This window comes from Sinohyriopsis cumingii, chromosome 4 (assembly GCF_028554795.1).
Source record: "Sinohyriopsis cumingii isolate HCF-2022 chromosome 4, ASM2855479v2, whole genome shotgun sequence".
NCBI lineage: Eukaryota > Metazoa > Mollusca > Bivalvia > Unionida > Unionidae > Sinohyriopsis > Sinohyriopsis cumingii.
This window is the reverse complement of record NC_142964.1, coordinates 85,623,903-85,650,934: the sequence shown is the minus strand read 5'-3', so window position 1 is coordinate 85,650,934 and position 27,032 is coordinate 85,623,903. Positions and strand designations below refer to the sequence as shown.

At 35.7% G+C, this 27,032-nt stretch overlaps 1 protein-coding gene across 1 annotated transcript; it reads right to left on the bottom strand.

Moving 5' to 3' along the window:
• Window positions 1-56: 56 nt before the first annotated feature.
• On the bottom strand, window positions 57-21,505 carry LOC149801588 (TM2 domain-containing protein 3-like). The gene is made up of 5 exons (XM_089955835.1): window positions 21,398-21,505; window positions 16,265-16,557; window positions 8,116-8,275; window positions 5,773-5,848; window positions 57-3,021 (listed from the first exon to the last, which is right to left on the bottom strand). Exons 1-5 carry the CDS (start codon window positions 21,489-21,491, stop codon window positions 2,847-2,849), a joined length of 798 nt encoding a protein of 265 aa, XP_089811961.1. The 5' UTR covers window positions 21,492-21,505; the 3' UTR covers window positions 57-2,846.
• Window positions 21,506-27,032: the final 5,527 nt, after the last annotated feature.

Sequence of the window (27,032 nt, the reverse complement as noted above, 5' to 3'; positions counted from 1 at the left end):
ACTCACTGTAAAGTCCAACAGTAGATAGCGGCATAAATAAATCTACAAAGTCCAAGAACTATTAAAATTTATTACATGGTAATAAAACAAATAATAAATAGATGTTTCACAAATGTATACAGGTTGACATTATGTTCACTCTCTCTCTCTCATTTTCTCATCATACACATGTTCTTAAAACTGACCATACACATTTTGGGGGGTTTAAAAATAACATGATGGTATGATTCTGAATGTGGAGTGAAAATTTTTTCATCAACTAGCTGTGTCTATTGGCAGAGTTAGGACTTTACTAAAAAAACTTTTCATAGAGACATTTGCATATAAATTCTAGGGGCTCATGGAATATATTAGTTAACAGATAAACTTTCTATTCTAGGGGCTCATGAAATATATTAGTTAACAGATAAACTTTCTATAACTCCCTTAATGGTAAAGTATTTAGGGTTCATAAATTTCTGCCCCTACATGAGGACTTGATAAAAGTTAAAAGAAAAAAGAAAAATGACATGCATTTTCAACATGGAAATCATGGAATATTTAAAGATTACAGCATTTTAAAGAAGGAAAAAAAATACATTATTAAAGTATTGAAAACTCAATGTTTATCAATATATATCCTCATTCAAATGAATTCAGTATGCTCTGAATCTCTACATCATGAACGATCAATTTTACATGCATAATTAGCATCTGGATTTTTGTTAAAGAGCCAACAATAATGTATCTTAAAATCACTTGTGATGAACATAAAACATAAGTGTAACAATATATTTTGTTCATGGAGAAAATAAAAGGAAATACTGCAAAAAAGCTAAATCAATAGAGGTTCAGTTTCCTTGAAACTGTCAGTCTTTTACTGTGGTTCTGTAAAAATTAAGCAGTACAATTTGAGCAATACTGCATTATGGGAACCAACTATATGAAACACAAACTAACGTGGTTTCGTTGTTGTTTTGGGTTTAACACAATTTCTCAGCGCAAGATAGGCTAAACATCATGGCCAGTATAACTGGTGGGAAAACCCCAATAAGAGCCACTAACCCACAGGAAGCTAATGGCAGCTTTCTCACATATCCACATTGGCCGAGTCTGAGACTCAAACTTGCACAGACAGAAGTGATACAGCAATGATTGGTAAAGGCAAGCACTTCAGACCACTTGGCCACCCAAGGCCCCAACAAGGTTTTGAGAGGTTTAGTAAAATATTTTAAATATATGGGATTCACTTGACTGCAAATGAATGCCAAAGTCACTAAAAAAATTTTTTTACCCCAAACTATTTCTTCTTCATCTATCCTGTAATTTCTGTATTTTAAATTTTAGACCACTGAAACTGTACATTTTTAAGGAACTAGATTTACTTTGCAGGGGCTACCTCAGGCACTATAATCTGGAAATGTCAGCAACAAAAAAAACATCAACACTGAATGTGGTATGACAATCAGTATCTTTGAAAATTCAAATGATCATCACAGATATATAAATGAAATATTCCGATACTTGGCCACGCTTATAAAAATATGCAGTAAAGACAAGAATTACATTTAATGGACATCATCTTGTGTTGATCTGTTCTGCTCACTGTGAAAGATGATTAATGCTGCCAGTGAAATAAAAAACAAAACAATAAAAATACGTAAGTTGAGAGCTCTAGCAAAAAGTCATTGACCTCCATAGGGTTTGGAACTGCAGTTTATGAAAATGAACTGGAGGTCATTAAAGACAGAAAGTACTTTATTAACCTTTTTGGCTGAATATAACTTAGTCTTCACTGCAGCAGCCCCCCCACTTCTAAACTTGACAAATGCACGTTTTCCAAGTCAACAACAGCAGCAAATGAATTTCATTACATCTTCCTAAACATTTGTTGGACTTGTGGAAAGATATTGACCATCTTACCAGTCAGGTCTTGTTAGTGTTGATAGGCATGGAACAGAATGAATAAAAAGATGTATCATTTTATCCTACATGGTTTGCACGGATAAGCTTATCAAAAATGCGGACCTGATGTACACAGATATTTAAGACTAGATGAAAAAAGGACATTACAGAAAATACTTCTATCAGACACCATATAAAAGCAGATAACATTCATTCAAAATAATATTATAAATAGAATTTAGGCCAGAAGTAGGTAAATGAATTATATTAGCCTATTGACAGAGCTGAAGTTTATCAATGAATAATATTAAATTAACCTATCACCAGAGTTGAAATTATTCAATAAATTTTATTAAATTAATTTATCACCAGAGTTGAAGTTAGGCAATGAATTTTATTAAATTAATCTATCACCAAAGTTGAAGTTAGGCAATGAATTGTGTTAAATTAACCTATCACCAGAGTTAAAGTTAGTCAATGAATTGTATTAACCTGTTGCCAGAGTTGAAGTTAGTCAATGAATTATATTAAATTAACTTATAGCCAGGGTTAAAGTTAGTCAATGAATTATATTAAATTAACTTATAGCCAGGGTTAAAGTTAGTCAATGAATTATATTAAATTAACCTATTGCCAAAAGGTGAGATAGCACTGTCTACCCATTAGCATAGATGCTGCTGTAAAATAAAAGTTTTTTTTTCAAAACCAGTTCACACTAAAACAAGTACATTTGGAGTTTGAACTGAAATTCCATGCAAACTAGATTAACAGTAAGGGAAGACCTGACATTTTTAAGTTTCGAGTATGGTGAAAAATGTCTAGGTGTCCAACCATACTAGCCAAAGGTCAGACGATCTTCAATTCACAGGTTTGATTGTGTAATGATTTGAATACTGCCAACAAATAATTAGTCAGAGCACATGAGTGAAGCCTGGTGATTTGATAATTACATATCTTTATTTTCACCAGGGGTAGATGTAAAGAGAGCTGTCATATGGTCCAACATAGCCAGTGGCTATCAGAATAACATCCACCAAAGTCCACACTCCAAGCCCACCAAAGCTGAATAATTTACCAATCCCTTCCTTCCACAGTCCTAAGTAAAACCTGTCCACTCCAAAACCTCCTAGAGTGATGCTGAAATGAAATATATACATAATAAATAAGCATCAATAAGATATCAAGAAAATATAAATTTTGTCTGAGCATGTTAACTGTAATGCTATTGTGTTGTAAAAAATAATGTTCAAACAAGAGTCCCTTGAAATGACCGACAGTCTAATAATCAGGAAGAATTTCCAGGAATTAAAGATACATGTATTTTTTCTTTTTAACTGCCGAATGTTGCAACTGTATGTGACATTTGTCAGCAGCAAGAAGTTTTTCAAATTAGCTGTTGTGGCAGCCATATTAGATGTAAGATTTGCACCATTTTAATTAGGACCAACTAAAAATAAATAAAACTTTTTTTGGTGAAAATGCCAATGGTGGCAATGCTAGATGTCAGATTTGCAGATTAGGGCCAACTACATCAGAAGAAATATTTTTGGGGAAACATTACGAAAATATAATACAATCTGCCTTATGGTGGATGTAAAAAAAACACTGTTGAAATGTTTGCTACAGACCTTTGATCAATCGTTCAATATTATAGGGTTTTGATAGGTCCAGAAGATAGGCTTTCTTACTTCTTTTGGCTTGTGCTTTGTGATTAGAGTGTGTTCAAACAGCTGGGAAAACATAACTGCATGGGATAAACATCAGGGATCGTCCTGGGCTTTGCCAATGTCGCAAATTGCGATTTTTTTTCCCCTTATTGGCGACAAAATATACCATTTAATGATTTTTTTGGCAACAGCCTTTTTGGTTGTTTAATTTGTACATACAATCATGGATTTGGAGTGGAGAAATTCAAAGGGACAACGAAAGGAAGCCACAAACTTGGCTACACAATGCACTGGAAACTATATGTTACATAAACAAATCCTTCGTTTGTATTGACAAACCCATCTTTACAGTGCACTGTTACATCATAATCCGCTTATGTTGACATCTGGCTTGATTACTGTATGCTGTGATAAACTCGATCATGCTACCGGTCTATAGCTACAATCAACCGACCTCTGAAGACGCGAACAGAAAGAGCTACAATTAATTGGACGGTTAATCCTTGTTTTTAAAAAAGAAATATACCAATAAAATAGTTTTGCTGAAACTTCAGAGAAAACTGATTACCTTTGATGTACAGATTGCTGTGTATAAATACAAAGCAAATGGAAAAAATCTCAAAAAAAAGTTTTAAAAATTAACAGCATTTGGATTTAGTGCAAATTCATCAAACACAGTCACTGAACCTGAGATTAAACCTGGCAGTCAACCTCAATTATCATGAATATGATGATTGAGATGCTTTAAGTGCAACACCACATCCTGACGAACCAGTCAAAAGTTCCCGAAAATTTCTAGACAGCTGGAAACTTGGGCGTCCATGGCTGAGATATTATACAAAGTTAAAGCAGATGTTCTGTGATATATGTCTCAAGGCACAAGCCGTCAATTCATTTACAACTGGCTGTCATATTTTGAAAAAGGAGCGTGTCACCAAACATGAATCCAGGAGGGGTAAGTAATATATGCTAATTTTGCTCATTGATCTTTTCTTTTTGCCATCAATCCCGTGATACGACTGCAGAGACTTAAACTATGCAACAAGAAATAGCAAAACAAACAAGTTTTGCATAATTAAAAATATTGTATTTCTCAAAATATAGGAGTGAAAGAACTAAATTAACTTAAAACAAGGTGAATTAATTCCTAGTTCCTAAAAGTCCTATCAATTCCAAAATTTGCAAGAAATCCGAATAGGTTCCAGTGAACGAAAAATGTCACTTCTGTGTTGAAGTTTCAAACGTCCATAAAGAATTAATTTCCAAAGAATTCGAACAGTCGTTGAATAAATTTAGTTAATACCATACCGTACAGTTTTTCTAGTGTGTCTTGCAAAAAATAAATCTTTTCAAAAGCCAATTTGGGAGATTGAATCCGAAAACAGGCAGATTGGGACCTACCAGCAAAAAGTTTTTAAGGATCATTTTCACAAAATATTCTCTGATTTTTCCAATAAACGTGAAATTTTCAAAAAGGACACGCTGTTTCTCCCTGTGGAGTGCCTTATTTGCCCCCCCCCCGCCAACATATCCCCATTTCATATTCTATGCAATAGCTGAAGGTTACATTTAAGCCTATTCGACATACTTCAAAGAAACTGCCTGTTCTAAAGTGAGTGAAAGCACATGCAATTGATTGACAAATAAACCATGCCCTTTTTTGTTATATCTAAAAATCCCTAAAATGTGTGTGAATTTATGCTTATATATATGGTACATTAACGACAGGTGTTGACTCGTGTAAGTTTCATTGGTGGGAATGGAGAAGATATTTTGCTCATCGAGAAAAATTCGACAGCATTCAGTGATCATTCTTAGGATTCCGGAAGCAATTCACTACAAGCAAAGCATGTAAAGCACGGCAAAAATAAATTTCAGAAACTCCTGGGGCATAATACAGGTCTTTGTTATGTTTTTGAGGGGTTGGTTTTAATGACACTTTTAACAAACCATTGACTATATCATGCTAAGAAATGGGAGTTAAATGTGTTTCATTAGGACACACCAAGGCGGCCAGCTTAGTCTGACCTAGGCAGGCATCAAACCCATGAAACTTGGATTAGGAGTCCAACACCCTATCAACTAAGCTACCATGCTTACCTCTCATATATAGGTTCATTACGCTGTTGGATTTCGTAAGAACCTAAAAGTCTCTCTCTCTCCCCACCACTTAACATTGAAGATTTATATGATATACACACACAAAAAACACAGAATTTACCTAAGTATTAAAGCTGTTGACCATTTGTATCCACTTGTCCAATTACAAAGCAGATTTTTGTAAAATACTCTGTTTCCTGAAAATGTAAACAAGCATATTTCAACATTTGTTTTTAAAAAGTAAAGGATAGCAACGCAACTCCCTCAAATCAACTGATGCTCTAATGGCCTAAAAGAGAATCCAAGATACGACCATTTCTTCTTTTTAACTGCTCAGTATTGAAACCATCTCTGTTAAGAAATTCCAAATTAGGGAACAAAACTTGTTTCTTATATTTAAGTTACCATGTTCATGAGACACCTGTAAATGCAGTAAAAAATGTTTAACTACAGCCTCTGACCTTCAACCTGATATCTTAGACAAAGTTTAAGAATTAACCAACCAAAGTGTAAATTTGGCTAAATTTATAAGTAACACTTTTGGAAGAAGATTTAGATAGCAAACACAGTGCACACAAGAAATTTCACCACAGCATCAAGAGTGAGAATCATCTCTAGAACATAGAGTACCTGATCAGTTCTGAAAGATGCAATCATGTAGTGGAGATCGTAGAGATTTTAAAAGTGTTAAAGAGAGCTGATCTATAGCCCTTAATGGTGGATAGTCAAAAGTCCTTTTCTTTTGAAGAGAAAAAGATGAAATCTATAAGCAGTCAAGGGGGTGGGGTGCAGATAGAATCTATGCATTTCCTAATGTGCCAATTACAATTTTCCACTTGGCATCATAACCCTTGAAGGTCGATAGCCTTCTAGCATTTGGCAACCTTGCTCAAAACCTGATCCTGGTGGACAGAGGACTGCTTGCTCCTGCTTGTGCAAGTGTCCGCCAGAAAATTCATCTTGCCCATTCTGAGGCTGTCCAATGGACAAGGGAACAAAATTCCAAGCAGAGAGAATGTATATTAATGCCCCATTGATTTCTGAGGAATGCTGTGACCAAAACCATAATCACTTGACACACTTTAAAGTAATAGATTAACAGTTCTCATTTTGTGGTGTGCAGAACTACTCCCTCTGGCACTAGGTGAGCCCCCCTTCCCCTGAATCTACATGAGACATTGTTGTAAAAGAAGGAGTAAGGTTCTGGAGTGTGAATTGGAACTCCAATCAGAAACCTGTCATGATTTTTTTCAGCAACGTAGTTGGTGATGACACTAAGAGCTTCCAGGTCACAAGAAGCAAGAACTAGAGAGGATACACATGAAGACTTCCTAGGGGAATCAAGTCCAATGCCACATTCAGAATAAACAGGAAAGAAAGAAAGGTAGAGATGAGCATACGTTTTTTTATCCAACCTTGCTAAGATAGCAAGAACTTGTGAGATTCTGTTCACAGACTGTTCCTCGACACATGAGAAAATCGGTCCCCACCTAAACAAAATTCTGATCAGGGATAAGATCTGACTTCTACTAACAAGGGATCAGGCCTAGTCAAGTCACTACTAACAAGGATCAGGCCTAGTCAAGTCACCTTCTCCCAGATGTGTGACAGAATACACAGGAGGGCTCATTTGAGGATGCTGTTGAGGTTGTCGAAGTTATGAAGAATGGGAACCCTAAATGACCTTAAATGAGCTGGTATCATAACAATCACCATGGTAATGGCTCTGACAGCAGAAGCTATGTGAAAGAACCCAAAATTCTATGTTCTCCTGTCCAGACAAAATTGCAGAAACTTCTTGTAAGCTGGAGACAGGTTTTTTTTGGTTTTTTTGTTGATTTTAATGGCACTTTTAGCACATTATTGGTTATATCATGCTGTGAAATGCGACCTACTGTCTTTAACAAAACCACACTGAGACAGCTAACACAGTGCCAGCCTCAGTGGGTAATAAACCACGAGTCTTGGATTATAAGTCAGTTGTTCTACCAAATGAGCTACCAGTGAAGATGTGATCACTGTATAATCTACCTCTGGTCTACATCATACTGTATGTAAATGAGGGTTTGGCATTTTCACACAAAATATTTTATCATTACAATTTAAAAAAGCACTATACTCCCTAATTTGGAAATATCATTACAAAGGTATATATATCCATTTTACAAATATGTAATCTAAAGAAATAATTTTAATTCACTTCATTGTATTCTATGTAATAACTCCTCCCCTTCTGAATATCAATGCTCCAATTCAAAAAAACTAGCTTGAATGAAAACTAAACCAAAGTGTGTTGGATGGACATACAAGGCTAATATGTTGAAGTGGGTCATACAAATCTAGATGGGCTGCAACAAAGATTGCATTAATTTACAGCATACAAAATTTGAAGACTTTTAAATATCCTATAAAGAAAGAAGACAATAAAGTACGGTTGAAACATGATTTTGTTCTAAGAACTTACCTAAACACAATTTTTCTTCTTTTGTAGTACATTTTGACTGGTATCGCTGCCTGGGGGCTGTCTTGGCAACACAGTTGGTAGATGGCTGACAAATATGGAATTCTGGGTTCAGCTGGTAACAGTAGCGGCATTCATAACGACTGATGAAAGTTCTATCACCCTAGAAAGAACAAGTGAATTTAATAATCTTAGCTGTTACATTTGTCATCAGTGATTGACAATGACCTTTGACCAGTTGACCTTCATGCCACTTAGGGACTTACATATTCCCCCACTAAGCTCAAGTAGAAAAGTCTGGTGACAATTTACCACAGAAAACTGGAGATACAGCTTTCAAAGACAAGGTGTCCCATGAAGGGATTGATGTCTGAAAAGACTTTCCGGGAATTCATGGAAAGACCATTTCTCCTTTTTAACTGCAAAGTGTTGAAATCCTCTCTGATATTCTGGGCAATAAGATTAAAAAATTAGCCACTCAGGCAGCCATACTGGATGTAAGATCTGCATCATATTCATTTAGTACAAAGCAGACACCATTAGAAGACTTTGGTGAAAACCTCGTATTTAAATACCACCCATTCAAGAAAGTTAGTGACAAGATTTTCAGAACAGCTGTACATTCACTGTGGCACATATCTGAGGTCAGATCACAAACTTTCGTAATCCGTAGACCACCATCAAACTTCCATGAGCTCAGCACTGGGCAATATTTCACTGTGACACCACTTTTTTTATGTATCTCAAGGCACTTAAAAACAATTGGCATGTGCTATGAGTTTGCCAAGGCCATGTCTGGCCCTTGTTGGAATGACTAACAACATGGGAAAATTATCCCAACTGGCACAAAAACTTTTTGTCTTAAAATCATGCAAATATGCATCCCTAGCAGTCTCTTTGTTTTCTTTATCAGCATTGGTAGCCATTGCCAACATTATGCTCATTTTCAGTGTTCTTTATGCCATCAGACTGGGCCTGATTTTCCAGACACTATCAATCACATACTGTCATTTCTGTGGAGTCTGTAAGCACCTTATACCAAACCAATACACCTATGAATAGAAGAAGCTTGGCTTGGCTACCAAGTCATTACATGCTAACATGTCCTTAATGTACTGCACCTCTGTCGTTATCTGCGCTGCCAATTTCATTATGAAATCTGAGGTGACCTATATGGCCATGCACATAAGCAGTGAACATTTACCAGTTACATGTTCCAGTCTACCTGGTTACTCTCAATGGCTACATCACTGCTGGCAGTCTCCTTTATGACCAGTCCTCTTGGTTCTGACCATGGAATTAGTATTGAGAAACCTGAGCCTGGTTAAAATTTATTTTGGCATGATGCTTTGTTTGACAAGTTCTGCCAATGTTTGTTACACTGCCTGAAGTCAGCAAGAAGGTGCTCAGAGATTGACTTTGCAAACTCCTCCTGACTAAAGGCTATGGTATTGCTGTGCAAGAGCTTGGTGTATTTGTTCAAGATAGATTTGTAACAGTGCAACTAATGAGAGCAGTATAAATATTTAAACACAAAAATAGGCCTTGTTGGTAACACATTTTGTGTCTGCCTCTTACTGAAAAACTGTATTATATAATGGAGGTGTGCCGGGAATAGGCTTCAAGGCCATGAATTTCAGCAAGATTTTTTATGATCTCATTGGCTTGGGGTCTATCATGGCCTATTGATTCACTTTTTGCCACTTCATCAATTAAAACCTAATCGTATGGCTTGTGTGATGCTGCTTGTATTTAATTTTTTATGGTTGTGTATTTATCAACTACATTTAGGATAAGCCTGAACACCATGCTAAGATGACAATGTCAGAAAGTTTTAGCCTTGCTGATCCTTTTTAGATAAAAACTTTGTAGGTTTTGGAATTTTTGGTAATAGAGACTTTATAAACCATTCTATAAACAGTGTGATATGAAAATTGAATTGATTGGAGGGATGGGTGTGTTAGTTCCTCCATGGAAATGCACCTCTATCCTGCATACTGGCATGATGGCAGCTGGGATGTTACAAGATATGTCAATTACCTCAATATATTTACATCATAAATGTGATAGTTAACACAGGTCCTGCTGGCCAAAAGTGTTAGATACCATGCTGTCTACCTGCAGCTAGTGATTGTTTTTCTGGCCAATTACTGGGATGCAGCAGAGCATATCTTCTTCAAATGTAACTCTGGTTTTATTCTCCTGATGAGTGATAAAAGACCTTAAGTACTACAAAGAATATGTTATCACTGAGGTAATATATATATATATATATATATATATATATGTCACTGTAGTAATAATAATCATGTCCAGGAGTCCACAAGGGTAGTACTTTTGGCTAATGTTACCTGAACTGACCATGTGTGGGTTTAGGGTGCTCTGTGTGGTCTTGGTGTTCAAGTGCCATAAAACCTGTTTTGAAAGACCACTGCTATGGAAGACAACGTGTCTTGAGAGACCACCTTCTTGATGCATGGATTTATTTATTATATTGTGTTGTGACTTGTCATGAGAGACCACCTGTTTTGAGAGACCATTAATATTTGGCACAAGGGGTGGTCTTTCAAGACAGGTTCTACTGTATATCTGCTTTGCATTCTTGTTTCACCCTAATTAGAACCTGTACATGTCAACTGCAAGCTGATGGAGATACTCTTGTCAATGTCAGGCACTTATTGGCAACATTTTCATTTTGCACCAACTATGACAATTAGAAGTCTTTTGCAGAAAACCAACTGTTTATAATACTTTCCATCTAGAAGGACTTGTGATAAGCATTTCAAGATTTTACCTTAAGAATTCTTTTGTTGAAAACCCATTGTCAATATCACTTTCCACCTTGGGCATACATGCCAACCCCTGACGAGGAAAAAGTGTAATCCAAGTGGACAAAAAGAGGAATCCAAGCAGAAAAAGAGGTATCCACACATAACATGCTACAAATTCAATAAACAATGATTTATTTGCCCCTCTCGTTTTTTAACATCCTTTACTGCTTCAAGTTTTCATATGTAGCACTTTTAGCTTTAGAAAGCAACAGATTTTCATGTTGCATTTTAAAACACTTTGTACCAGCTGAGACCATGAATGTTTTGCACACCAGTAGAGCACAAAGTACTGGGTTACTGAGCCTGGATCTGAATTCACTTTTATGTTTGTTAACAATACTGAACAATCTCTCACAGTCAGCATTAGAATGGTAAAGAACCAATATTCCTTTCATAACCTGACAAAGAAGAGGAAATTTATATCTTCCAGTGACTGAGTCTTTTAGCTGGGAAATAAGGTGTCACTGCACATCAACTCTATCTGCATTAAGTATATTGTCAGGTAGAATCCCAACTTTATACTTCAGGAATTCTCCTTCCAGATGATCCAAGGTAGACAAGGATGGTAACAGAAAGGGATAGCTCTTGACAAAGAATCTAGCACTTTCAAAGCTTTTTGACTGTCTCTCATTTACATCAGCAACTGAAGCATTTAAAAGCACATCATCTCCATAAGGGAATTTCTGGTTCTGTAGCATAATAATTTCTAACATTATCATAAAACACGTTCACAGCTAGAGTAGAATTGTGTTCTTTGAATTCTCTTGCTTCTGCACCAATAGCAAGATCTTCATTATCTTTCTATTAAGAACTCGGTAAATAACACTTCTGCGTTTATAACATTCATGTCCGCACTTTAGTTCTGCTGCAGATAAGAAGTTATCTTAGTATTGGAGTTCGTAAGATGAGCTAATTCGATGTGCTTCTTTGTTTTCAAGTGTTTCTCCACATAAAATTTACCAACATGCCCAATATTAAAATCATTTCCACACACTGCAATAAGCATGATGCTGCCCTAGAATACAGAGACTCGTATCGTTGCTTAAAACGGACCTGTCATACATGTACTATATAGTACATGTATGACAGGTCAATTTTAAGCAACGATACAAGCCCCTGTGCCCGAGAATGGAACGCTGTATTATGCCATTCATGTATTCATCTTTGAAAGATTCTTTTTGTTTGTCTTTTACTGATCCACCTGTGAAATTCTTTGAAAAAATAAATGTGCTCTAACACAAGCATCAACTAGAATACATCTGAAGACTTTTAGCACCAAACAGTAAAATTATTTCCACACGGCCTGCAATAGACGTCACGTGATGCTGCCCTCGTGTCCTCATCTTTGGAGGATTCTGGTATGTTTTGTTTCGTTTATTTTTGGCCTTTTTCCAATCCTACTGTGAAATTATTTGAAAGGAGATAATTTTGCTCTCATACATGCATCGACTAAAATAAATTATACTTTTTAGCGCCAAATACCTATAGACTGGTTTAGTACTAAATATAAATTAGAAAAAAGAATCTGTGAGTAAAGATTAAAAATTAGAAAACCAGTCTGTTCTCTCCTCACTAAGCCATACAGCTGCTATAAATAGAATACGAGGTCACAAGTTTGAAAGAAGAACCTGCATGTTTCTGGGTAATCGGATAATTGTTTTTAATAGAACATAATACTGTTAAGAAAGTGCACGGACAAGCGTACTCTTATACTGTAGTTATGCAGAAGCCGTCTTTTCTAAAATAAGGTCTGTGGAATTAATGGGATGTTAATAAAAATGAGAAAACAAACAACTGATTTTTTTGGGAAGGTGGATATACCGAAAAAGCGTAATCCATATACGTTTATGCATAAGCGTAATTTAGTGAAAAAATGCATAATGATTATGCCAAAAGCGTAATGGTTGGCATGTATGCTTGGGGGAGTAGTGATAACAAGATTTTCAAGATGTCACCTGTGGCAACCATACTGAATGTCAGATCAACACTATTTTCATTTCATGACTTTCTGTTCAGGAGGAGCAGCAACAAGATTTTGAAGATAGCTGCTGTGGTCACATTTAGGGCTAACTATACATCACAAAAAGTCTTTTAGTGAAAACATTATGCTGATAAGAGATTCTGTGATAAGAAGGTTTTAAGATAAAGCTGCTATGGTAGCTAAATTGGATGCTTAAGTGATATCATTTTCATTTAGTTCCAACCAGATATAACCATAATAAGTCTTTTGGTGAAAACCCCATGTTGATATGACCTTCTATTCAGGAATAGCATTAAAACTAATGTCAAATTGGCTGACCTGATGGCTACAGTGGACGTCAGATAAGAACCATTTTCTTATAGGAAGAACTGAACATCATAAGATGTCTTTTAGTGAAAACCTCATACTGATATGACCATCCATTCTGAAAGAGTAGTGATAAGAATTCAAGATGGCCACCGTGGTGGCCATTTTGGATATCTGAGTGGCACCATTTTCATTTAGGACTGAACTAGACATCACAATAAATCTTCTGGCACAGACCCCATGTCAGTATGTCTTTCCAGGGAGTAACAATAACAAAGTTTACAGTGGAGGCCATATTAGGTGTCAGATCAGCACCATTTTCATTTAGGACCTAGCAGATATAAAAAGTCTTTTAGTAAAAACATGTCGATATACCAGTAGTGATAATAAGATTTCAAAATGGATGTTCGAGTTGCACCATTTTCATTTTGGATCAACCAGAACTCAGGATTACTGTGTATGTCAAAGTTTGGTTTGGTTTGTCTCGGTGGGGTTTTACACTATTTTTAGCACATGAGGGTTTATATATGGCCGCCAGTATATATGGTGGAGGAAGAACAAATGACCCATGGAAAGCACCTGGCAAACTTTCTTATATACCTGCATTGATTGAGCCTAGACTCAAACTCATGTGAGATGATATGTGTGAGTGATCTGTAAACCATTTGGCCAAATAAGTGTACGTGTCAAGTGTCATGGCAGTCCTTCATGTAGTTTAGCAGTAGCAATAACAAACCTGTACAAACAGACAGACAGACAATGGACAAAAGGCAATAGTCCATCCCATAGGCTCTTCTGGTCAAAGACCAGTGGAGCTAAAAAGGATTAAATGCTTACACCAAAATGAGAGTTGGAGAACTAGATATTGGCAATGTATATTGTGTCCATTATGTCCAATTTGCCACATTTACATGATTAATGACAGTGAGAGTAATAAGGCAAACTGTTATAAACAAGATGGCCTATATTCATACATTTCTCACAGACTAAAAGTGTTTATCAAATAATAATACTACACTATGTGGCCACAACCTCCATAATTTTTGCTTTAAATAAAATCCCTGCATAAATGTATTTTTCAGTGTACTATATTTCTAAGAGGCATCCTGGCATATTATATGTACAACTTCTTCAGGATATTCAGAACACAACCACTGGACATCCTTGGGACTTCCTTTTCTACTACCTACATGCACAAAAGATAAACACTTGTCATCAAAACAGTTTTGAAATGCAAATTATTTCTGTCACATAAGGCAGTTTTGTGCCTATCTATATTGCTCGGAAAAGAAAATAATGCTAATACATCTGTTATTATCTTTCCAGTCTCCATTTTCATGTCAAACCAAAGTGGACACTTTATAACATTATCATAGTATTTGAAGTGTTTTGTCATTGGTTTAGGCACATCTCAGTAAACATTCTGAAGTATGCTTTATTTCCAGAAAGTTATACTGTCTATAGTACTCAAAGAATCAATGCCAGCATCATTCCAACAGTACACGTATACTGTACTATAGAGCTCAATGTGGCAGTATGGCTGACACTGACTGCCGACAAATATAGATGTATCATTTTACAACCTTAACTGAATGCACATCTCAAAGAGTACACTAGTCACTTCTACTGCTGAGAGTGGCTTATTACCCTAGGTTATTTTGCACAACCCAATTTCTTCGAGCCATAATGACCCTGACCTTTGACCTTTTGACTCCAAAACCAATAGGCCTCTTTTATATCTTCAGGACCACTCCACTCAGGTGGCCTAGTGGTTAGAGCGTCTGCCTCAGATGCGAGGGTCATGGGTTCTTTCCACAGCCGAGTCATACCAAAGACTTATAAAAATGATACTAACAGCTGCCTCACTTGGTGCACAAAATTATGAGGTTAGTGTTAGGACTGGTTGGCCTGGTGTCAGGATAATGTGACATGTCTGCGGCATGATGCCCCAGTGCTGGGTATCACTATAAACTGCCCCACTGCAGACATCGTAGTGAAATGACTAAAATATTGTTAAAGCTACGTTAAAAATCCAAATCACACATACACAAATCTTCAGTGCAAGCCCTCAACTAACTTTGGTTAAGGCAGGTGATCTAGAACAAAAGTTCTTATGCAAAAGAAAAGCTATCTTTCAGTTGCAGTGACCCTGACCTTTGACTTTCTGCCCCCTAATCAATAGGCTTCTTTCTTACCTAAGTGTTTTTCATCAATAAACTCTAGTGAAGGTACATGGGTAATAACTGATATATTATGTGCAGAAACATGAATTCTTTTAGTCAGTGACCTTTATAATTGACACAATGACCCAGAAATTTATAAGCTTCTTCTTTACTCTAAGTGAAAGCCATCCATAAAGTTTTGTTGAGGTACACGATGTAGAACTAATGTTATTGTGTGAACAATTTTTCTTCTTTCAGTCAGAGTGACCTTGGCTTTTGACACACTGACCCTAAGAGAACAGAGTTCCTCCTTCCCCCAAGTGCAAACCATCTGTAAATTTGCTAACTGAAGAAGGTTATGAACTTCAGTTGGTAGAAACCATTTTCCATCTTTCAATTAAATTGACTTCGACATTATTATTATTATTCAAGCTATATTTGAACTATAATTCAAACTATCTTAAGTGTTAAGTCTATTATTAACATAAATTTAAAGTGTTCACTTTTGGAATAAAAAACAAAGGGATAGATGGTACATATTAATGGTCAGATTAATGTCTTAAGCAGCCATGTCTGAAAAGTATCCTCTGAAGATAAGTGATTGCTTAATAGCAGTTCATTTGATAATAATCTGGTTCAGAGGAACTCAGAAAAGCTGGCTATTTAAATTAGCTGAGCACTTAATACAGGCGGTCTTCAATGCTGATTTGATTAATAATATATATTAAAAGAGATTATAACCATTACTTGTACTCTGCTGGATATCTGCCACATTAATATCAAAAGTTTTGATGACTGAAAGAAAACATGCAACATTCTGAGACAACAAAGTTTTGTATACAATTTAAATCCCTGCAAATGGTGATACTTACAAAGCATGTTATATTTGGTTTTACAGTGCAGTTTGTTGTCTGATTTGTTCCATAGGTACAGTTATAATTGAAGTCACAATTAATACATTGGCCACCAAGGCTGGAACAGGAAGCATTGTCAGGACATTGTGCTCGGTAAGAATCATCCGGAGTAACGGTGCTCTGTGTTGGTTTTAGTGACGTTGACACTGGTCCTTCTGTTGTGTTCCCCGTTAAACTGTTGGAACTAGTTTCAGCTGATGTTGGCAATGGTGATGAAGATATTGCTGAGTTTACATTGTTGCTTGCTGATCCTACAGTAAAAGAGGACTATAAATTTATTAACTGTACAAATTAAAATTCCTATCAGATGCCAACCTTACAGATGTTAAATGATAAATATAAGTATAAGAATTTCAGTACCTTCTGATCCTTCAAAATGTCAAAAAACACTACTTTCACCATTTCTTTGTTGGAATGGAAAGTTATAAATAATGAAAGTAATGAACTATTGCTTCATCATGAACAGATACAGTCTTTCTTTCACTGCTGGGTCAGGGAATCTAAATTATGTTAAGTGATTTGGAAATGATTATGATGAGCTTTAGAGATAAAATAACTCAACAATTAAAGAAAGAAATGAAGTACCATGTAAATAAGTGCTGTTCTGAGAAAGTGGACAGTTTTGAAAATGATGTGCAAATGTTACATACGGTAAAATGAAGAACCAAAGACATTCAAGCCAAACAGAACATAGAAATAGAAACCAGCAGTAACAAGCAGCAGGGGGTTGTCAAATGGCCAAATATGCCTGTATTAAAATCAATGAAAATAAATAAACAGAACAAAGAAAACAGAGTATCCCAGTAATGAGCTGCTGGGGATAGTCAAATGGCCAAATATGCATGCATTAAAATCAATATAAAAAAATAAACAGAACAACACAGAACAGCCCAGTAACAAGTTGCAGGCAGGAAGTCAATTGGCAAAAGATGCTGATCTTGAAAGCGAAATAAATGCCAATGGACAGTAGGAAGATTAATTTGAATTCTACGGGATGCAAGAAGATAAATGTAAGGATTATCAAAATATGCAGTTAGTTTGGGAGTCTAGTATGCTAACTGATACTGGCTTATATGAGATCCTTGCCACACACCATACCATTTCCAAAAGGGCTGATGCTTGGCCATTGATCAGTAAATTCATGTACAAGGCAACTAGATATAAAATCATGTAGAAAAGACAGAGAATCAAGGAATATTTAAACTCATGTCAAGATATGAAATATCAGTGATTGATGTCATTACAGATATGAATCTGGTATTGTTGAACAGAATGTGAGAGCATGAGGATATTGCATTAACACGATATTTCAATAAGATTTGCTAAAAGTCCAAGGAAGTGAGAAAACTAAGATTTACAGAAATACCAAGGAACACAGAAACCTAAGAATTTACAAAAAGGTCATGGAACACAGAAACCTAAGATTTACAAAAAGGTCATGTAAATAAATGATCAGTCATTTACTTAACGTTTTTGTGCTCTTCTTGGTCTGCATGCCATTTTAGCCATATGAATTCACATGAGCACATCAGAAACTATATACTGTAGTTGATTCAAACTGATAGAATACCTAGATTACATCACTATAATTACAAATACAGTAAAACCCATGATAACACAATGCTTGGGGTCCAAAGAATAACATCATGACGTAAGTGGGATTGTGTTAAAAAAAATTTCTAAAAACTTCCCCACAAAAGACGTGCATTGAAATTTTAATATCATCAGTTTTAACTAACCTCTTGATCATATATCGTTTGTTTTGTTTGCCGGGTTTCATCAGACATCAATATACTTCAGTTTTGAATTGGATACATGCCAGTATGGTGGAAACTCTGCATGGTCAAGTTAAGGCAACATTAAATGCAGTGATGGGATTAAAAATCTGCTAGGGATAAGAATAATCGACTTTTTGGAGAGCATGCATTTAGGATGTTAAAAAGAGAGGTCACCTCAAATCAATAAAATAGGAGCCATGCTGACATAGCATTATAAGAGGAATCGTGTTATAATGAATTGCGTTATAATGAATTGCATTATAACAGGTTTTAACTTTATGTATATATAGTTAATCAACTGTCACTAAAATAAGCAATTTAATTCTTCTGCTTTTAAAAAAATGAGTTCAAAAGATTCACATTCAATTTTTTATAAATTCCCTAAACATCATTTGTAAAGTTAAATCCCTAACATCAGTGACCAATGTAGTTTCAATGGATAAACACTGGTGTGAAGACACCTAAGATGTGCTTTCAAGTGTATGTTATAGAGTCTCTTATCAACCAATTTAGAATCTGACTGACAGTTTTCTAGTGAAGATTTAGAGATAATGAAGATTAAATTTGTTATTTAAGTGATAGATGATTAAGAATGTGTATCTTTGTTAGGTATATTATATTATGTGCTTAGTCTTTGTCCATGATTGTAAATTTTAAACAATGATTATATATCATTTAAGTTTAAAGCCAGTCTTCAGTGCTTCACATTCTATTATGTTATAGATCAAGTGAAACTGTATAAATAGGTATCTGAAAAACAAATCATTCCTGTTTTAAGTCAGTCTGCAGGAATCCATTTGTGATTAGAGTTTTCAATTGTGTTGTTGGCATATATATCTGAGAGGAAATTAATTGGAATTAATGATATGCTCATTGACCTTTTGGATTACCATTACTTTGGAGTTTTGAGAACTCATTCGAGACATTTCTGGACTGTATCATTGTGTTATATCAGGACATTCAAGGCTACTGGAATTCATTTGGAACACTATATTTTTGGACTTGTTGATTTTATTCAAATTGTTGGTTTCAATTTCTTTTGTTACATACCTAAATTCATAACACCTGATTGTAATTACAATATTGTAATCTAAATACTCCTATCCGTAAAAGTTCATTACAATATATAGTTTCTATTGTACTCATTTAAAGTCATATGGTCAAAACACACAGCATATTTCTCTCCATGTAAACATACACATGTTCAAAATGTAAGTGGTTTATGGTGATTTTAGTTTCGAATATTGCTGCTAATAAAGTAGGCATAACTTAACAAATTTAAAAAGTTTGGGTGAAAAATGCCTTATCAATTGATAAGATTCAGTATTCTGATATAAGAGGGTCTGCACCATTTTTGCAAAGAAATGGATGCTTCATGATCATAATTATTCCTGGCTCTGTGATGTGTGTTTAGAACTGGCATGAGAAAGAAATAGCACACAGTGCAAGGTACATTTTGTTTCTGCAACAAACAGAAAAAGCACCAAAATTAGGAATAAAAAAACAATTGTGCAGTAACTGGTTCCATGAGGCAACTGTTGCAACCCTCTAGACTTCAATACCATAAAAATAAAATGTGTTACATGTAACTAGGTCAAATGCACACAATCCTCCTTAACATCTTCTCTATAGTTTAAGCCAACAATCATGGCAGCCTGTACTCTGCTACTGATTTAAAAAATGAAATCACCAATGAAATGCACACAACTTACTAATTTCATTCAATGATTTATAATTTCTAACTCGACTGACACCAAGTGACCCATAACACTGTCACCTTGTTTGTAATTCAAACCTAATGAAAATCACTACTAACAAGGTATTCATATTTGCATAGGCAGGTATGTGTTGTTCACACAACACGAGTGATGTTCATAGTGTTCTGTAAGCTATGAAAAATTCTGTACATTTCCGTAATGTTGAGATAAAAGGACAATTTCACCCACCCACCCCATTTCATCAGGTTTGTTGGAAATATTAGAATTAGACACTGCACCACTGGATGCTGATGACAAAGTGTTTAACTTTTATGCATGTGTATGCTTGCATCCACCCTTTCACTGTCAAATGAGCTCTTCCAGTATTCAGAAAATGGCCGTGAACAGGCTCCTCATAAACTATAAAAATTTCCTTTTAGTTTAAATGTTAAGAAGATGATGTTGGGGGCTGCATAGAATTATAAATCAATGCATGAAATATGATCATTTTGTATATTTTTTTATATACCTGATGCATTTTGTTTTAAAAATTGATGGAGTGTACAAGCTGCTTGGAGTTTAGGCTGAAGCTATACAATCTACATTGTAAGATGTATCACATGTTATTTATGTTTTAGTGCTATGTCTTCCTCCCCAAATAATGGTTTTGTGAAGCGTGTTCCATTGTTAATTATGAGTAGTCAGAGTTTCAAGAATATCTCAAACACCTGGCAGCCAATATTGAAACTCATCCACAAATTTATGTGTAATTAATATACTTACTGTACTGTCATTGTCCTGGTGGAATCAAAATATGACACATGCAAATGGATGCATTTTCATCTTCTGTTGATCTACATTTGAATTTGTTAAAATGTGATGGTATTTGAGTATGCCAAAGTATGATTAAATGGGTTCATGTAGGGATATGTTTCTTGAACAAAACGAAACATTACCTAATGTTCCAATATGCACTGCAAACATACTATAATTTTTATTTGTTTTGTTAAAGAATAATACTTCAGTGTAATCATGAAGGCCAACAAAACTTGAAAACAGGTCCATTTGCTTGTGTGAGAATTTGAATTTATTTGGAAAAAGACATCAAAGTAAGTAAAGTCTGACTAATACATTAAAACTTTCATTTGTGGAAAAGCTCTGATACAGGCCGCCAAATGTGTGAGATATTCATGAAAATTTGACTTTTGTTACGATGTCAGTCGACATCAAAACATACTACACAGTGCCGTCGTATAGGCAGTAAGAGTTCGACGCCCAAAACATAAATATCACAGGCGAGGCCTTACGTTGTAGGACAAGTTTGAAGTGGAAAAGGGGGATGAGAGAAACCACGTATGACATGTTATCATCAAAATAAGACGAAAAATTTTAAAAACACGAAAAAAAATTATATATCAGTGTATATTTATAGTACAAATAAGGTTTTTTCGTGTCGTCACAAATGTTCGTCGAATTTTCTGAATAAAAACTGCTGTGAGAGGAACATGCGAGTCTTTCTTATGAAACAAACGTTTGTGAATGACATTTTGTGAAGCTGGGTTTTTTTTGGGGTTCTCCTAATGATTTTGTTTACAACTATTGTTAATGTTAATCACCAGACGTATATTCTGCTTCTGACGGAACCTGGACAGCGAATAATAATACAAAACACTTCAGACTTGAAACAAGGACGCTCCTATTGGCCACCATGACAGTCGAATAACCGTGTCCAAGCCAAATTTTGACGAGTAAAATTTTATCCGCTCGTAGATTGAAGCGGCAGGGTGAACAGACCACTTGCTGGAAGGTGCATTATTGAAAAATAAAGCTTTCTACGAAAAATGAAAATAAAAAGTCAATAACGTCAAACCGTAGCCTCTAACTAAAACCGAGAGTTTCTCTAACTGGATTAGGTTTTATTTTGTTACTTTATCTTTGTCGTTTGTTTTTTTCTTCAAAATTTGTATATGTTTTGTTTACCTACCGTGACACTTAGTGGTCGCACCCTCTCTGCTGCTGTATTGTGTGAGTAATTAAATCATTATTATATCAATAATGAAATCTTACACTTCTAGATTAGCTCGAGAAAGATTAGAAGCAATCAGAAGATACATCCCTGTTCGTGATGCTCTTAAACCAAAACTGCAAGAACGACAAGAAACACAAGTTGAATATGCAGAAAATAAAGAACAATTTTTTAAACCTGTTACAAAGGTTACTGAAAGAGTTTCAGAAGCTACTGAGGGTCTTCTTCTGCTGAGCAAGCTGAAAAGATAGCAAGAAGAACTAAACAAACAAAAAAGATTTTAAGAAATCTTCCAGGCGAAATAGTTGCCGCTCGACCTAAAGAAGAAATACTTGAAGGTGCTGTTGGCGAAGAACCAAAAAAAAAAAAAAAAAAAATGAAAAGAAAGATAAAGTGAAATTGTTTAATAAATTTACCACAGAAACTATTGATAAAATAAAAGGATATGTAAAAGGAAAAGATATAGCTGCCTTTACCGCTGCGAGTTACAGTAATAGAGAAAGATATTTAAAACCTGAATATGCCAACATCCCAGCTGAACTTATCAAGAATGGGGGAGAATCAGTGAAAGAGCTACTAACAAAAATCTGCAACAAGATCTGGCAGACAGGTGAATGGCCAACACAATGGACCCAGTCACTGATTATAACACTTCCCAAATAAGGCAATCTCCAGCTGTGCCAAAATTACAGAACTATCAGTTTGATCAGCCATGCTAGCAAGGTAATGCTGAAGATCATCTTGAACAGACTGAAACCACAAGCAGAAGAAATAATAGCTGAAGAACAGGCCGGGTTCCGGAGTGGAAGAAGCACAACAGAACAAATATTCAATCTCAGGGTTCTGTGCGAAAAGTACTCGCAACACCAACAAGACATCTATCATGTGTTCATAGATTTCAAAAAGGCCTTTGACAGAGTGTGGTATGAGGCATTGTGGGCCACAATGAAGAAGTATAACATGGGTCAAAAGTTAACCAATACCATTAAGCAGCTGTACGCCAAGGCTACCAGTGCAGTAATTGCCCAAGGTGCTGTGGGGGACTGGTTCCAGACAACAGTGGGAGTGCGTCAAGGCTGTCTCCTGTCACCCACGCTTTTCAACATCTACTTAGAGCGCATCATGAGCGAAGCCCTGGAAAACCACTGTGGGACAGTCAGCAGTGGAGGGCGTAACATCACCAACCTCCGCTTTGCAGACGACATTGATGGGCTGGCAGGCAGTGAAGACGAGCTAGCCACCATAGTGAAGAACCTGGATGAAACATCTTCCAGATTTGACATGGAGATAAGCGCTGAGAAGACAAAACTGATGACAAATAGTGGCAAACAAATCTCAGCCAAGATTAAAGTCAGAGGACATGAACTGGAAACAGTGAGCCAGTTCAAATATCTTGGTTCCATAATCACTGAAGAGGGATCAAGAGCAGAAATTTTGTCAAGAGCAGCACAAACAATGGCAGCTATGTCAAAGCTAAGACCCATATGGAGAGACAAGACTATCTGTCTGAAAACTAAATCAGACTATTGCGAGCTCTAGTCATCTCAGTCTTTTTGTACTCATGTGAGGCATGGACCCTGACAGCAGAATTACAACGAAGAATCCAGTCACTTGAAATGAGATGCTACAGAACCATCCTTGGCATCTCTTACATGGACCACATCACAAATGAAGAAGTGCGTAACACCATCAGGCGCGAAGTAGGCCGATATGAGGACCTCCTCACCACCGTCAAAAAGAGAAAGCTGAAATGGTATGGCCTTGTCACTAGAGCCAACAGTCTATCCACAACAGTCCTGCAGGGCAGCGTCCAGGGTGTCAGAAGGAGAGGTAGACAGAGAAAAAAGTGGACTGACAACATCACAGAATGGACCAGGAAAAGTTTTGCGGAGACACAGGCATTGGCACATGATCGAGAAAAGTGGAGGGAACTGGTCAGATGTTTAGCAGCACAGTGCCTCAACGACCACACTAGGTCATGAGACTGATGATGATGATGATGATATGCCAATAACCCGGTGTCAAAAGAAACCTGGAAGAAGTGGATATTTGGAATAAATAAAAGAGGCAAGCAAGTCAGAGAGGATGATCTTGATTATATTGCATATTCAGATGAAATAGACAAATATGTTTCAGATGTACAGCAATATACTAAATTTAAAAGACAAAAAAAAAAACAACAAAAACAACAACAAAAAAAAACAACCTCCTAAACCTGAACCTGAAGATCAATCTCCTCAGTAACAATGAGATGAACTTAGAAGTAAATTTACAAATAAGGGTTTACAAGCTATCGTGACTGCGAGATATGAACAACTGGTACATACTGCTGCAAATTATGATAAAATTAAAAAATATGCAAGAAGAAAGCATGCTAAATCCTGGACAAAGGACGATTGGATTAAAAATGTATATCTCGTCAATTCTAATCCTAGTTCTATCATTGATGATGGGAATTTTTCAACATTTAAAAATCATGTAAGACAGCAAGAACAACCTCAACAACCACAACCTGAACCACAAATTGTAACTGAAGCTAACGTTAGAAGTAAAATTACACACGAGGCGTTAAACAATTTAAAATATAATTTCACTCACGAAAAATTAGCAGATCTTGCGGTTAATTATGATGAAAGAGATAAATATTTAAAACCTGAATATGTTGGATCTTTTACTAAAGATGATTGGATTAACAGTCTAGTTTTTATCAGAACCGGTTTTAAACATGATGATGATAATAAAGATGTTCAAGAGCATTTTACTGTTGTTAAAGTTGACAAAGAGAACAAGAACCTACAACAGAAGAAGTAATTGATGAAACTTATGAAAAATATTTTGGTCCAAAAACAGGAAGTGGTTTAGGAACTTGTCCTGACAGTGTTCTTGCTGATGTTGAACGATTATAAATTCTGATCGGAGGAAAACGAGCAGGAAATAAAACTCCAGAAATTATTAATGAAATATCTAATATTTGCCGAAGATTATTTACAAGCGGTGTTATGGATAGTAATGTTTATTAATAACTCATTAATGAAATCGCTGATGATTATTACAGCGATTTAAAATTGTAACTAATCAGCTTGTAATTTAATAAAGTGATCGTACATAATGCTCAACGTGGACCTGTAATAGTTAGATCAGTCAATTCACGATTACCAACGTACAAAGCGATTTATGGAGATAGACTTGGTGGTATTGTTATGGGTTTATTTAGAAGGATGTCTCCAAAAGCAATACCGATTGCAAAACAATTAGGAATGAAAGCTATTGAAGCTATTCGAGATATAGCATTAAGTTCTGTTGGTAATGTTGCTATAAAGCATTTTCATCAATCAAAGAAAGATTATTTCGATTAGTACGTAGAACACAAACAACCACAGATAGTAAAATTACCCCAGCACTGAAGTTATGCCTGCAAATGTTAGAAAAATAATAAATCAAGCTGAGAATGGAAAACTAGCAGAATTGATTATGCCAACAGAATTAGCGGTTAGTAAGCCTCAGTCAGAAAAAAATATAATAGCAAGTTTAATAGCGGGAAGTGGAATTTCCCGAAGTGATCTTCATGTTAGACGATAATAATTATAATAAAAATGTTTAGACGTATATCCGATCCAGCGTTTGATATGGACGCACCAATTCTTAAAGATGAATCTGTTCGTGATTATCAGTATTATTCTTATGACGCAAGAGAACCAGAATAGGGTGGCCGAATTGAATTACAAGTTCAAGATACAAGCAGATATGTTTTGCCTGCTGAAGCGTTTATTGAAGTAGAACGTAGAATTTTGCAAGATGATGATACAGTAGTTGCAATTGATGATACTCCTGGTTTTGTTAACAATGGTATTATGGCGTTGTTTGACAGCGCTACATACATGATCGACGGAAGAAATATTGAAACAATTTAAAAAGACGTTGATGTTGCTACAACGATACTTGGCCTTGCAAGATATTCAGATGATTATACAAGATCAGCTGGCCCGTCAATGACGTTTGCTAAAGATACATCTAATCATCCAGAACACATATACGTGACAATGAATGCAGCTGGAACTGAAGTTGCATCGATGAACGAAAATTACAACCTAGGATTTGTCGCGCGCAGAACAATGTTAAATGATGAAGAAGCTTTTTTTATATGTGATTCCACTATCACATTTATTTGGATTCTGTAGAAATATCAGAAACGTTATCTCTGGAGCTAAACATACAGTTGTACTTGTAAGAAATGCTACTGCTAATGATGCTATTTGGCGTCCTGCTGCTGCTCACAAATGTATGGTAAGACTAACAAAACTTGTGGATGCCAGCAATGACTCCATCAATTACTGAAGAAGAAAAATTAATTACTTTTATGAATTCGGGCTGAAAATCATTGTTATCATGGTTGACAATGACCACAGATAGCATTCAAAGTAATGTTGGTAGTTTATTTGTATGGCATATATCATCACAGTAAGGAGTTTCTACACCAAGACATATTTATTGCTTCACAAAATGCTCATCAACTAAATTCACAAGAACATAGTCATATGATATCTGACACATCTTGGAGTTAGTGAAGTTTCTTTAAGGATAAACGGAAATCAATAACCAACTGAAAATATATTGTTAAATTTTGATCGAAATCATGTAGGACGTGCATATTATCGTTTAATGACGTTTATGGGACGTGATACAAATATAGATACTGGTTTACAAATGTCTCAGCGTGATTTTTCAACACTATATCCAGTTTATTATTTTTCACTGGAACATTTAGATTTATTTAAACACTCTGTTGTTGATATTCATTTTCGAGCTCGTGTAACATTTCCTGCTGCCATTAATTACAGAACAATCGCTGTCATACTTAGGGATAAACCAATGTTACTTGAAGGTACTGGTGGACGAATGCGAGTTATTTACGCACCGACAGAAAACATGCAATATACTCAGTTTACATTTCAGTTGACATTCTCAGTTGAAATACATTAATTGTTATACAAATGTCATATCATCATGTTAGTGTAAGTCTGACTCCTGGTCAGATTAAAAAGCTTCAATCAAATTCAGCAAAGAAATAAAAATATGACTAAAAAAAGATCAGATCACAGGTGGTCAAAATAAACTATCATTGTCAAAACGTCAACTCGGGCATTTCAATGATGCCAAACAATAAAAAATCAAGGTTTAAACTCAATCTTTCTGCGAGCGCCATTAAAGACTCAATCAAGCCTGGT